This window comes from Eschrichtius robustus, chromosome 12 (assembly GCF_028021215.1).
Source record: "Eschrichtius robustus isolate mEscRob2 chromosome 12, mEscRob2.pri, whole genome shotgun sequence".
Taxonomy (NCBI): domain Eukaryota; kingdom Metazoa; phylum Chordata; class Mammalia; order Artiodactyla; family Eschrichtiidae; genus Eschrichtius; species Eschrichtius robustus.
In genome coordinates this window covers 42,854,958-42,870,333 of record NC_090835.1, presented here as the reverse complement: position 1 = coordinate 42,870,333, position 15,376 = coordinate 42,854,958, and the positions used below count along the sequence as shown (strand labels likewise).

Here is a 15,376-nt window from a genome sequence, read left to right as displayed (position 1 = left end):
AAAAAAGGTCTCAGTACAAAGAGTCGAGGTGTAGATGAATCTCCTGACTAGGGTTCCAATTCTAACTCAACTTGCTCTGTGCCCTTGAACAAATCATACATAAGTGGAAATACATTGAACCTTCACAGGGCTGCAAAGTTAACTCTGATGTCTGAGCAGTCATCAGTTTAGAAACGCACAGGACACCTGTGAGAATGGCTATCATCAAAAAGAATACAAATAACAAACGTCAGCAAGGATGTGGAGAAAAGAGAACACTCCTGCACTGCTGGTGGGAATGTAAATTGGTGTAGCCACTGTGGAAAACAGTATGGAGGTTTCGCAAAAAACTAAAAATAGAACTATTTTATGACCCTGCAATTCCACTCCTGGGTATATATCAAGGAAAAATGAAAACACTAATATGAAAAGATACATGCACCCCTATGTTCACAGCAGTATTATTTACAATCGCCAAGATATGGAAGCAACCTAAGTGTCCATCAACAGATGAATAGATAAAGAAGATGTGGTATATAAATACAATGGAATACTACTCAGCTATCAAAAAAGAAATTTTGCCATTTGCAGCAACATGGCTCGACCTGGAAGGTATTATGCTAAATGAAATAAGTCAGAGAAAGACAAATACTAGACAAATCCAAATACAAAGACAAATGATATCACTTATATGTGGAATCTAAAAAAATACAACAAACGAATATAACAAAAAAGAAGCAGGGAATTCCCTGGTGGTCCCGTGGATAGCACTCCACGCTCTTACTGCTGAGGGCCCAAATTCGATCCCTGGTTGGGGCACTAAAATCCCACAAATCACATGGTGCAGACAAAAAACAAAACAAAAACAAGCAGACTCACAGATATAGAGTACAAACCAGTGGTTACCAGTGGGGAGAGGGAAGGGGGGAGGGGCAATATAGGGGTAGGAGAGAAAGAGGTACGAACTATTAGGTGTAAAATAAGCTACAAGGATATATTGTACAACACGGGGAATATAGCCAATATTTTATGATAATTATAAATGGAGTATAACCTTTAAAAATTGTGAATCACTATATTGTATGCCTATAACATATAATTTTGTATATCAACTATACTTCAATAAAAAAAATAAATTAAAAAGAAAGAAACGCACATGCCTTTCAGGAGCAAAAACAGACCAATAATGATCGTCGCCTTCCAGAGACTTATAAGCCCAAAGTTAACGGCTCAACTTTTAACTCGTGGGCCGAAGTAGAGGGCACCAGTTAGGAAAATTCATGGTTCTAGGAGGGACCAGACTAAAGGAACTGTGATCTCAAAGAGAAGAGAAAGGTGGGCAGAAGGTTTTCTATGCATCCTACCTGAGCCAAGTCAGCTTGAGCTGCGGGCAGGCTGCCTGTGTTGAATGGTGCCGCCAGCCGGATGGCCTTTAAGCCACCTGTCCTACCACACGGCTGCCACTGTTAGCTGTGTGCTTTACCTGGGGGAGGATCTGGGCCCCAGGTGGGGAAATGCAAGCTCCAAAGGCAAAGGGGGGCCCTAAGCGAGATGGAGCAAACTTTCTTGCCCTCAGTGGTGAAAATGTTAACCAGAAACACCCTTGGCACAGTCTCACGGATGACCTGCCTATGCCCTCGACTGGGGATCCTGCAGTTTCCTTACTCACACGCTGGTGGCCCTAAACCTGGCTTTCACGGCCTTCTGTGCCCTGATGAGGGCCCAAGATTCCTCACCCGTACCTGGAAGCTATGGGGAAGGTTCCTTGCAGGCCGGTGAGGCAGAGCTCTTGGCCTCCTCCGTGCTGTTCCACCCTGAACAGAGTGCGGTTCCTGGTTCTCAGCTGGCTCACTGGGTCTCAGGATACCAGCAGGCGGCCTGGACGGAGACAGTCCAGACTCGCCAACAGGACGTTAACCGGGCCAACCGCCCTCCTGATCCCCCCCCACCCCACCACAACACCTCGCCTCGTCCTCACCCTCCCCTCCCCCTACCTCGCTCAGGGCCTCCTCCGTCTCTGGACCTTGGGCTCCCTCAATTCTCCTCTGGGCCTCAAGGGTCTTTCTCACCCTCTGGGCCCCTCAGGCCTAGGTATTTTTTGCCCTAATTGTCCTCACCTGGTCCGCTTTAAACATAGTTTAAAATCATGGCTTAGAAGCGGGAAGGGAGGACGGGAGGCCAGGGCAGTTGGTTTACAAATGTGCCTCAAGATGGGCCTCATCCTCCCCTGGGAGATGGGTTGGAAGGAAGGCAGGGGATGAGTCTGGCCTCAGGCCCTTGCCTCACAGCTCCAGGATGAGAGCTTGCTCTTCAACTAGAAAGATCTGGAAGGATTAGGAGCTGAGGTAACCCAGGATCCTTGGGTGGGGATTTTTGTTGTTGCTGTCGTTTTGGGGGCAGGCCTTGAACACCTTAGGGAGGGAGGGGCCCCCTGAACACAAACAGTCCTTTATTTAATGGCCCCCTTGTGACAAGAGCCCTTTCACAGGAATTTGCTGGAAGAATTTGACCAACTGAGGAGACAAAGCTCATTGACTCCCTTCCTCTGTCCTCATGTCCTCCGATATTTAGCATCTTAGGGCAGCTGTTCACAGAGGAGGACAGTGTGTGTTCCGCAGAAGCTCATCCCTAGCACAGCCATGATCTTCAAAACCCTCTTTCTAATTTTCTGGGTCCTCAAAGAACTTGGGAAAAGGGACCTGGAAAATGGCAATTCAGAAACTTGAGATGAGACCAAAGCATCATAGAAGGGCCCACCCTTCTCTACCCCAAACTCTGGGTATGGTGAGTTGGATCCAGGAAGCCCCAAGATGCCACCCTCCCCAAATGAGCCTGTTTGGTTCCTTTTATTCCTCAGTAGCCTGAATATGTTTTTCATCTCTCCTTCAGGCAAGAAAATATTAGGTTGCTGTTCCTAAAGAAACAATAGTCCTCTGTGCAGAGGTTTGGAATCAAGGGTAAATCTTGAGATGACCTGTGTCTTACAGATGCAGAGTCTATTACCTTCTAGCTGCTCCGGCCCTAAGCGTTCCTGAGGGCCACGATAGAGTGCACGGTTTTCTTATTCAGTATCCAAAATGAAGGTTATGGGTTAAAGAATATTGCTGAGAAATCATCACAATATGTTTTAATTAGTTTACAGATTAATGTAGCTTGTTTGCTAAATACTTGCAACCTGGTCTGTTGCCTTGGGAGCAGGGCTAGAAACAAAAGGTCAGAATTGGGAAAATTGAATAAAAATTGGCAAAGAACTCATCACATTTTATGACTGCCTCTCCAGCTAAGCCCCACATTCATTCCTCTTTCAGTTTAGAAGTGTCTTAACAACTCAAGAAAGGATCTAATGGAATCGAGATAACCAGCACCTCGTTTGGTGCCATGCTTTTTGAATGAATGAGCAAATGTTGCCATGGAAGTTTTGTAATCTCCTCCCCTCCCCCACTCCATGTCCCAACCCTCCCTCATAGCACTTTACCTGGCAGCTTCTCCACCAGCACTCAGCCTTAGCACACTGTCTTGCACATAGTAGGTATTTAATGAGTACATTGAAATAACTGGATTGAACTGGGTACACAGCAGAACGAATACCACACAGTTGAGTGCTACCCACACTGAAATTCTTCATGCAGATCAAAGCAGAGTTGATGCCATGTTCAATTATTGCTCAACTCTTGGCAAGAATCTGAAGACAAATAGAAACATCTTGATCTATTTGTGCAAGAAGTCTGCTTGCAGCATCTGTAGCAAGTGTAAATTCTCATCTTAAAAACTGATGTCCCTGGCCTGGAGAAAATAGATTAATTTTTTTTTAACACCAAAGACAAAGGCTTTATTATCTCAGAAGGAACTTGTTACCCATGTTATTTAAGGAAAATATAATTGGAAATACTTCATCCTGGATATAGTGGACTGATTTGACACTAGACATTTTTTAAAAGGTATAAGGGGTTTTTATCTTCATTATTGGAAGTACTTATGTTACCACTATTTCTCAAAGAGACTGTTATTTGCAGAAATATCACTGGGTTGCTTTTCAAGAGGAAGTGAGGAAGATTTAACTCCTGATTGGAAAGGATCACCTCTGAAGAACACATTTCCCAATTATCCTCCCATCAGCTGGCTTACTGGGTCTCAGGATACCAGCAGGGGCCTCCTGGGTGGTGCCTGCAACCAGTGATGGGGTTGGATGGGGGTGGCCTTGGGAGGAGGTTGGAGGGCAGGTTCACCCCCAACCCCCCAGGTGGAAGGTGGGGGATATGCTCAGCCTGCAGATAGCTCCGGTGACACTGCAGTTGGCAGGCCGCCAAGCAATTAGTGTCTCTTGAAAAGAAAGGGACCGACAACGGACTTGGCCACTGCTGGTATCCTGAGACCCAGTGAGCCAGTCCAGGGTCCAAAGTACACACTGAATCCAAGTCTGAGGCAGAATGGCTTTTTCACTCCCACAGGGTTATGGACTTGGATTTTGGCTAAAAATATTTCTTTCCTTTCAAAAGACTAAGTATCACAAAATGATTTTCTCTCCCTGAACTCCAAGGAGCCACCCAACCCCCTCCCAACCCTAGTTCCTGGGCTTAAGATGTGAGTGGATTCTAGTCCCTCCCGCCAGGATCCTGGAGAGGGCAGATCTGAACGTCCTGGGCAATGAAGGGGCTGAAGTCGCTTCACCAGCTGGTGCCGGGACTCCTCTTTCCAGATGGGAGAGGTGGGAGTTCCACACATCCTCTCCCAGGACTTGTTGTCAGCCCCCGGGGGACTTCTTGGCCTGGGAGTATCAGCATTGAGGAATGGAGTCCCCGAGGTGCTGTGGAAGAGCCTTCCAGAGTGTTTGAGCAGCTACCACACCTTCCAGTCTTTTCCAGCCTTTAGCCTCTCTGGGAGTAACCTGGGATCTCTGACCAGAGGGGCGTGAAATCTGGCCAAACTGGTCCCACCATCAGGGGTGGGGAGGGGAGAAGGGAGGCTTAAAATCTCTGAAAAACTGCACACACAGGAGGCTGACAAGAGTGAAACCACCAAAGAATCTTGAGTTTTGACAAGTTTTTAAAAAGTTTTTGTTTTCATTTTCTTTTATTTTAAAATAAGGTACATTTGCATTGTTCAAATTCAAAAGCTACAAAAGGGTATATGGGGAGGAAAAGTTTCCCAGTCACAGTTGCCTTCCATGAGGGCAAACACTGTCCACAGTTTCTGTTTAACAAGCTTTTTTTCAAACTTCTGTTTGAAACTTTTCAAATGCTTAGAGGCTATTTAGAGGCACTGACTTAGCTCTACATTGGAGAAGAAGTGATGAGTTTCTGACCATCTTTAAAGGAGTGGTACTGTTTGCCCAGCCTCTTGTCATTGAGGAAAGGTGTCCTTTGTGGGTAGGGGTGGAGCAGGGAGAAAAGACTGGACCGTTGCTATGGTTACTTCAGGCGATAGGGAATGCTGCACCCCTCACATGGGTTTGTTGGGGTCCGTCTCTGATCTGGGTGCCTGGTCAGGCAGGCCCAAACACCCAGGGCTGCCTCAGACACGGGCAACCAAATATCTTAACATACGGCAATAATGTTAGAAAATGAAACCCCGCAGTTCCCGGTTCCTTGGCTGTGGAGCCCACACGGCTCATGCTGTGATGCTTCTCCCAGGAACATCTCTTTCTAGGGCTGCACAAATGCTGTAGGATCATATGCCAGCTTGCTGGAGCTGACAGCTAAATGAGTTTGGAGAGAACGAGGTGTACAGCATCTTTGAATTTGACACAATTAGCTAGAGAACTGTCAGCTCACAGGAAAAGACAACCAGCTTGCTGGAGATGAAACCAAGCCAGATGAGCAGACTATGGGCGATATTTCTTTTCTCTTCAATGCAGATGTAATGAAGAGTGGCTACTAAATCCAGACATTGTCATATACATCATCTCTCCCCACCCTGGCAATCACCTTTGTTAAATAGGTATTAGGATTCACATTTTACAGTTGAGGAAATTTTGGTTCAGAGAAGTTAGGTTGCCTGTTAGGGTCACACAGCTGGTGCTTCACAGCTGCCTCTTAGTAATTCTGAGGTCTCTTCAGTCTGGGGATAAATGTTACTACTCATGCTGCACTTATGTGAATGATTAAGCCAAATTTAATGAGACTATATTTATTTTTCAAACAAAAGAGTCTGATTATCTTTGATAGAAATGGGGATAATTATAGAGAAAAATTCTATGTGTCAATAGAAAAAATATAGTGTACTCTTGTGGGCTGTCAAATTCTAGCCATGCTCACTGTCTCTGAGCTTTTCGACCTCTGTAAACTGGCTCCTAACATTTGTGCATTTTAGTAATTAACATTTCCATTTCTTCTTTCCCCCTCCCAACTTGGTGCCACTGAGAACTAAAACCTGGCTGCCCAGATCCGTATCAGGACTGCCTAAAAAAAAGGAGAAGGAGCAGCAGAAGGAGGAGAAACCCTGCAAAGTGCAGCTGGACACCTCCAGGCTCCGCACTGAGAAATATCTGTGACTGTGACGCTGGTGTAGATGCTAGCACCAGACATTCAAATTGCAAACTAGGAAATTCGTTGGCTTGGCACTACTATTCTCACTCCACCATCTAAAAATGCTTTGAGATGGGATATATAGATACAATGGAATATTACTCAGCCATAAAAAGAAACAAAATTGAGTTATTTGTAGTGAGGTGGATGGACCTAGAGACTGTCATACAGAGTGAAGTAAGTCAGAAAGAGAAAAACAAATGCCATATGCTAACACATATATATGGAATCTAAAAAAAAAAAAAAAGGTTCTGAAGAACCTAGGGGCAGGACAGGAATAAAGACGCAGAGGTAGAGAATGGACTTGAGGACACGGGGAGGGGGAAGGGTAAGCTGGGACGAAGTGAGAGAGTGGCATGGACATATATACACTACCAAATGTAAAATAGATAGCTAGTGGGAAGCAGCTGCATAGCACAGGGAGATCAGCTCAGTGCTTTGTGACCCCCTAGAGGGGTGGGATAGGGAGGGTGGGAGGGAGACGCAAGAGAGAGGGGATATGGGGTATATGTATACGTATAGCTGATTCACTTTTTTATACAGCAGAAACTAACACAACATTATAAAGCAACTGTACTCCAATAAAGATGTTTAAAAAAAAGAAAAAAAGTTATGGAACGAGGCAGGAGAGTGGGGGAGGGGGAGTTGGATGAAGGTGATCAAAAGGTGCAAACTTCCAGTTATAAGATAAATAAGTACTAGGGTGTAATGTACAACATGACTAATATACTTAACACTGCTGTATGTTATATACAAAAGTTCAGAGAGTAAATCCTGAGTTCTCATCACAAGAAAAAAAATTTTTTAAATTTTGTATATATATGAAATGATGGATGTTCACTAAACTTATTGTGGTAACCATTTCATGATGTATGTCAGTCAATTCATTATGCTGTGTACCTTAAACTAATATAGTGTTGTATGTTAATTATTATCTCAATAAAACTGGAAGATAAATAAATAAATAAATAAATGCTTTGAGCCCAACATCTAGAAATCTTCTCACTACCTTCTGGACTCAAAAACTGAGGTTACAGTTTGTTCTAACCATTAGCCCTTTCCCCCCTTCATTTTCTATAGAAATGTCCCTCATTAAGTGCCTGATTGCTCACACTATATAGAGGCTTAACTTAAGTGGGCACCCAGCTCCCACCTGCAGTACCATTTCCTGAAATGAAACACAACTGTTTCACCAGAGTGACCTACTCCCAGGTCTAAGAGACTGATTCAGTAAGATATGGGGCAATATAGATTTGTTCTTTTCCCCTTGTTCCATCTATGCTGCTTCCGCCTTTGTAGATCTCTTATTTCACTACTTCTAACCCAAATCTCTCTGCACAGCTGCCAACTCAACTTTTAATATAAGAAACTTGTGTTTCAAATGGGAGAATGAGGGATTCAGAGTATTCCACCCCAAAATATGCAAGCCTGGTGTAAGGATTATTTTGAGCCGAAGCCAATTAAGAAGAAACAGACACAAGAAAAACTCTCTGTCCTCTCCCTCTCTACCGGGAAGGACAGTTTGATTCTTCATCACCAGAGACAACTCTAGACTCTTAGCCCAGAGACAACAGCAGAGAAATCTATACAACACACCTTCCGAAAACCCGTATTTTCCATTAGCTCCCCCCATATATTTACCTTTTCACAATTTGCCACTCACTCCTAGAAGCTCAAAGTACTTTTCCTTTGTCTTGTCACTTCTCTACAAATTTAATGCTCTTTTACGATGCGATATATGCATCCCCTTAAATCTGAGGCTCTGAGACTGACGCACCCATAGGCTAGAATGGATGTGACACTGTGCCAGCTTCCAGGCCCAGGCCTCGAGGGACTAGCGGCTCCGACATCCTGATGCTGGGAACACTCGCCCTGGGAAGCCAGCCTCTGTGTTGTGAAGGAGCCCAGAAAGCCCTGTGGAGTGAGTGGTCCACATGATGAGGAATCAATGCTCCCAGCCGGCAGCCAGCAATAACTTGCCGGCTGTGTGATGCACCGTTTTGAAAGTGGATTCTAGTTGAGCTGCCCCAGAGAGGCCACACGGAGCAGAGATAAGCCATCCCTGCTGAGCCCTGCTCAATGTAGGTTTGTGGCAAAATATGTGATTGTTCTTAAGTCACTAAGGTCTGCTGTGGTTTGTTACACAGCAGCGCCCGGTCTCCTCTGTGTACTTGGGTCTCCCCTCCAAGCGCATGGCGGGCGGTGGGGGCCCGCTTGGAGCTTCCCTCTCCCACTGCCTTCCCTTTGCTTCTGTTCTGGTGGCTGGTGACCTGCACTGGGTGTAGAGCAGTCAGTGGCAAGGGTGGCCTCTGTGGGGGTCAGGTATTGGGAGGGTCACACAGAGGGGGCTCAGGTTGCCTCAACAAGAACAGAACAGAACAAACTCTGGCCTCTCAGTCACTCATCAGCAGCCCAGAGTCCAGCTTGCTGGACCATAAACACATAGAGAAGATGGAATCTGCTGAGCCCATGTTGAACCTGGGAAATGAGGGCCTCAGCTGAACCAGGGGACAAGTCGCCAAAGCATTTAAACAACCTGATGCCTTTTTTTCTGTATATTTGTTTATTTAAAAAAGTGTAGGAAATGAATAAAACGCCGCCTCAAAAGTATATACAACAAATAAATTATTTTGAGTTAAGCATTGCAGATCCACACAAATCAGTCCTAACCTTGACCCAGGTTATGTTCCACGGACTTACGCTTTTCTCCCTTGACTCTTCCTTGAGACATCCCCCTCCTGTGCAAAATGACTGCAGCATTAACCAGTCCTGTCTGAGTCGGGCTTTGTCACAGGTACAGAGGATGGGCGTGAGGGCAGCCCGGCATCAGCAGACCCAGCGTGGAGGATACTGTGCTGGCACAAGCTAGGCTTCAACAAATGTGTTCGGTTTTCAGCGACCCTGAAATATTTTACAGAAGTGGGGCCTGGGCTTTAAAGGAAAGAGCCAGGGGTATGTCGGGCTGGCCCCTTCAAGGAGGCATGTCTTTGGAAAACATTAAATCCACCTGAGGTCTCAGGAAGACAGCAACTTGGCCTGGAGTTTTGAGCTCTCGGTTAAAAGAAAATGGCCACGTGGGGCCCTTGTAAGTAAAGGTGACGTGTGATGACAGCCATGCTTTGAGGGTGGGATTCAGAGCACTGACTGAGTGACTGTCAGAAGTGGCCAGGAGGTCAGAGAAGGCAGAGAATGGAGGGCCAGAGCCCCAACGATGATTTTAAATATTGATACAATTTCAGCAGAGGGAAGGAAGGCACAGCCCTCCTCTGGCCCTTCCTGGAGGGTGTTTGCCAGCATCTCAGGTCAAGAGGATGAGGGTCCCTGGGCAGAGCCAGCCTTTCAGAAGTAAAGGTCACTGTCAGCACCGAAGGCATAATTTTAAAACCCCCAACATACTCTTCCTCCTGGAAAGAGTTAAAAAAAACCTTGGAACACACACCATTTAGGAGATTGCAAAACTCCTTTTCATGGAGGCAAAGTAGCAGGTGGACAAGTCTGGCAGTGCATTTCCAAGGTGAAGTCACTGAACACGACGACCTGCATCTACTTTTCTTTTTTTTTTAAATGTTAATTCCTTTTATTTTTTTAAAAATTTATTTATTTTTGGCTGCATTGGGTCTTTGTTGCTGCTCGTGGGCTTTCTCTAGTTACGGCGAGCGGAGGCTACGCTTTGTTATGGTGCGCGGGCGTCTCATTGCAGTGGCTTCTCCTATTGCGGAGCACGGGCTCTAGGGCGCGTAGGCTTCAGTAGTTGTGGCACGCGGGTTCAGTAGTTGTGGCTCGCGGGCTCTAGAGTGCAGGCTCAGTAGTTGTGGCGCTTGGGCTTAGTTGCTCTGTGGCATGTGGGATCCTCCTGGACCAGGGCTCGAACTCATGTCCCCTGCATTGGCAGGCGGATTCTTAACCACCGCGCCACCAGGGGAGCCCTGCATCTACTTTTTTTTTTTTTTTTTTAAATATTTATTTGTTTATTTGGTTGTGCTGGTTCTTAATTGTGGCATGCATGTGGGATCTAGTTCCCTGACCAGGGATCGAACCCAGGCCCCCTGCATTGGGAGCGCAGTCTTATCCACTGCGCCACCAGGGAAGTCCCCCTGCATCTACTTTTTAAAGGAGGTTTTGCCACAGAAGTATCGACCTGGGACTGTACTGACAAGCCATAACACAATCCTTGTCCTCCCGGATGAGAACAGGGGTCACAAAGGCAAATGCCCACAGGAGCTGGGCTGGTAATTAGTATAAATGATGGATGTGGGCTGTGTGTAAAAGAAACTTTCCTGAAGCACCCATCAGCCTCAAGAATTGTCTTCTTATTTCATATGAGATATGAGTCCTGAACTTTCCATTTCATTATGAGAGAAGCAACTCTGCAGGGCGTTGACCAATAGCAGCAGACCCTCAGCCTCAGTGTGGGAGGTGACAGGGTTGGTGGGCCCTGCGGTGAACTGGTGAACCAGATGCCCCATCTAAAGATGAGCTGCGTTTCAACTCCAGCTGGTTGTTGCTCGGTGAGAATGTGAGCCCCAGCATGGCCAGACCTTCTGATCTGGATTTTTATGTAAACACTTTATAATTTTATAAATGTTGGTGACTAACTCTTTAAAAAGATGTGCAGGCAAACAAAACACACCTGTAGTCTGGATCATTCTGCAGTCTCTCCTGCAGGGGCAGGAAAGGTGTGGTAGGCAGAATAATGGTCCATGTCCTAATCCCCAGCACCTATGGATATGTTACCTTACAGGGCAGAAGGGACTTTTCAGTGTAATTAAAGATCTTGAGATGGGGAGATAATTCTGGATTATCCGGCTGGGCTTTATAAGTGAAAGGTCCTTGTCAGTAAAAGAGGGAAGCAAGAGTGTCACACTGCCACCATCAGAGGCAAGGAATGTGAGCAGCCTCTACAAACTGGAAAAGGCAAGGAGATGGATTCTCCCCTAGAGCCTCCAGAAGGAGCACAGCTCTGCTGACACATGGATTTTAGCTCAGTGAAACCCATTCTGCACTTCTGATCTCCAGAACCCTAAGATAGGAAATTTGTGTTCTTTTAAGCCACCATGCTTGCGGTGATTTGTTGCAGTAGCATTAGGAAACTAATACAGGTGGCCACCCTTTGGTGTATCCTTCAATGTTTTTAGAGGATGAAAATACTCTCTAAATTTCTATTTAGATGCTAAAGTATTGCTGCAGCTGGGAGAGCCACACATGGCAATTCCAGGAAATTTCTCTTATTTCTAGGTCAAAGGACAATGGGACTCAAGATGGATTTCTATGGTAGGATAACCACACGCAGAGTGAGAGAACCAGCAAGTCTCTTATCAAAGCAGGTGTGCGGCAGTACCCTCACACACACCCTTTTCTGGCTGGGCAGACTGCAAATTATTCCCACCTCCCAGGGGACAAGCACATGTTTATCTAGTGGTCAGCAGAAGTCAAAACCCAGCCATCTAACCAGTTAGCGTGAGCTGTCACTATGTCAGGTGAAAAGAGTTGCATGGCTATACATTTGACTTCTTAAATACACAGGACCACCAAATAAATAATAATAATAATAAAGCACACTGACATTTCCATCCAGGGGACCCCAGTGAGAGCAAGGGTCTCCGTGGGCTCCTAGGGGTTGGCACTGTCAACCTGAAGAAGTCTAAATCCAAATGCAAATCCAAATCCAGGGCTCATTGTATCCCTGTCCTGCGTGATTCAGCCTCTCCCCTCTCATTATGGACTGGTTACAACCCAACCTGAGTTCAGAAGGACATTCACCGTGATGATTGTATCCAGATCACAATTCACCATTTTCAATGTCTCAGCATTGGAATGAGTCCACTTGGAAATCAGAAGTTGGTGGCATCCAGAAAAACCTCCTGCTACCCTTCCACACAATTCCTCTTCTTCGGGATTTCTGGGTGGGAACCGTAAAGGGCATCTCAGTGCCCTGCTTTATGTGGAGTCTTTGGGGTGGGTCCAAGTTACTCCCCAGGCTCCATGGTCTCGTAGGTTTCTAGCAAGGGAAGGTCTGTGTTCCCATTGCTTATATTCCTGTCTTTGGGGTGGGAGAAGGTGTACGATTCGCTCTCAGACTCAGAAAGGAAGCCAGAGGATGGCTCATCTTCGGTCAACTTTGCAGTTGGAGCCCTGGAGCATACGGGGGGTGGGGAGGGAGGGCAGTCCCCTGTGGGACCCTGGAAGGGCCGGTAGGTGTCCACCTCTGGCTGGAGGAAGGACCCTTTGGAATCCTGCAGCAGATGCCCGTACACCATGGTGTCATCGATGACGGCATACACGTGGGAGTCGTTGTCCGTCTGTCTTTTCTGAAAGATTTTTGGCTGCATCGGCATCTGGGTATTGACGTTACCATTGTAGATACCTACAGCTGGGCCCTTGTTGATCTTCTTTTTCCTACTGAGGAAGGGAACAAGACAGAAGTCAGGAAGAAAACGATCTTAGAGGCTCACCAACTGTACATCCCTACTGGAATGAAGATCATTCAGGGTTCTGACCGGGTCTCCCCCAAGTCCCTCAAATAGCTTAGCATTTGAAACTGAAACTGCTGTCCTCAGCGAACATTTAGAAAGGGACCAGCTTCTGTCTCCAGTTTTTAAGGTGGAAACAGGAGCAGAGAGTGGTTTAGAGAGGGCACTGTTAACACCCTCTGTGCCTGAGTTTGTTTTGATACCTGCATGGTATCCAAAGGTAGAGACATCTGGCAACCTCTCTTTCCTAGCAGAGACAGGTGGTGTCCCAACCCAACCACATCAAGCACGGGTGTGCCTAGGCCAACCTTCTATGACTCTCTGAGTTCTTTCCTGTAGCTAACGCTTCATCTCACTTTTGCATGAGCACAAACTACGACCATCTAGCTTCTAAATGATAGCATACGACACTCAGGATGGAAGGTTGTATCTTAGTTTTCAGCTGGAGTTGGGGACAGTAGGACTCAGCATCAGTAGAGGGATCCAGTCCCTTCAGCAGAAACCTCCAAAAGAGGAAAGAGCTACAAAGAAGACAAAAGTCAGGCTCGGGTGCCCGGGTTCCTCCCTAACACCATTAATGCTTGGTTTGTAATGTTCTTTGGTATTGGACATGGATGGGCATTTGCACTCCCTGCCTCGGAAAACAAAGCCTCGCCCTCCATCTCCACCAGTGAAAAGCAGGGGATGCTGACTTTTTAGCCGACCAGGGATTCAAATGGAGGACCGTAGCTCAATTAGCATAATGGACCACATAATGCATGGCTGGCGGTTCACTAATTGTGAACCTATACTTTTCTGAGATAAAAATAAATCTAGTACATGTAGCTTGTAACACTGGGTTCCCTGGCCAGGATGACAGGCTGCAAGGCCTCCAGCCTGAAGCCTTCTAGCAATGCTCCACCCACGTGCTCCTACAGCGCCTTGCTTGTCCCTACCAAGCTCTTCTCACACTGTCCTGACACCGCCTCCTTACTTGCCTTCTTCTTTAGTCCCTCTGCCCCCATAGACGGCAGGAGAAAAGACTGGGTCTTGTGTATTCCCAGCACCTCTCCTGGTTCCTAGGGCCCAGGAGACCCTCAGGAAATACATGCTTAATGACCAAGTTCAACGGCACTGTCTGCCCTCCTTCTCACAGCAGGAACCCGTCCTCCCTCCCAACCCAACTTGGGGACAGGCAAGCCTTATGCAAACCTGCCAGCCAGTGGCCTCCCCCACAGCAAGGCAGTGGCTGGTAATTCCCAGGCCGGGACTGGGGCACTTTAGGGATGGAGGCAAGTGCTGGCCCCTCCCCTCATCCAATTCCCTCCTGATGAGGAAGCTGGGGCCCAGTGTTAATGCCATGCTTTCTCATCTGGGTGGAACATACTGTGCACCCAGACAGGAAAGTTTCCTGAGAGGAATGATACAATGATGTCTCTTTAATAAAAGAAGTCCTTTTCCCTCACGTGAGATGTGTGCAATCCCATTTCACAGAGAAGACGCCTCCCCCTGAACCTGCCAACCCATCCTCATCAGCAGAGACATTTCAAATCAGCAATTTCAATTGTTTGCGCATGGCCCCAGTTAATAAAAAAAATTTTTTTTTAGTTTTTTGCTAAGGGAAATAGACTCCCCCCACCCCCATGGCTTTAATTAGAAATATGAGCAGAACTGATGAAATCTGGCAGCGGCATGCACTCTGTCTAAAAAGGTCAACACTTTCCTCTCATAAAACAGAAGCTGTTATCCTGAGGGGGTGGAAGGTGAGACTGAGTCAGTTAACTGGGTCTTCCTTCCTCTTGCCCACAGGGCTGGCTTTTTGGTGCTTGTCTGGAGGCCAATAAACAAGCATAAAACAGACAGTTTGTTTAAGAAACTGGAGGAGAACAAGCTGGGCAGTGTGAGTGTGTTTTCCTCAAGGTGACGGGGGGAGAGGATTCACAGGCCTGGTCTGGCAGGGTCTACGTGAGCGTTTTCCTGCCAAGATCACCCCTGTGAGGACCACAGTCTAATGAGCAGACACTAAATGATTCACAGGGGACTTGTGCTGAGGCAGCTGCGTAAAACTGCAGGCTAAAATGTCACCGCATGTGTATTTTGTTTTCCTACTAGGTAGGGGATATTTTCCCCCTCCAAGCATAATTCACATCCAGCAATATTATTTATTTTCCACTTTTTTTTTTTTTTGGCCATGCCAGGCGGCTTGCAGGATCTTAGTTCCCCAAACAGGGATCCAACCCGCACCCTCGGCAGTGAAAGCTTGGAGTCCTAATTGCTGGACTGCCAGGGAATTCACCCCCTGCAATATTTTATTTTTTTGGCCGCACTGCATAGCACATGGGACCTTAGTTCCCCGACCAGGGATTGAACCAGCGCCCACTGCACTGGAAACATGGAGTCTTAACCACTGGACCGCCAGGGAAG

General features: G+C 46.6%; 1 protein-coding gene across 1 annotated transcript in view; it reads right to left on the bottom strand.

The window, feature by feature from the left end:
* Window positions 1-9,060: 9,060 nt before the first annotated feature.
* CDCP1 (CUB domain containing protein 1) overlaps window positions 9,061-15,376 on the bottom strand; it is a 55,126-nt gene continuing 48,810 nt past the window's right edge. Inside the window, exon 9 of the mRNA XM_068558398.1 lies at window positions 9,061-12,902. Within this exon, the coding sequence (XP_068414499.1) occupies window positions 12,470-12,902 (433 nt within the window). The 3' untranslated portion in view covers window positions 9,061-12,469. The remainder of the gene's footprint in view (window positions 12,903-15,376) is intronic.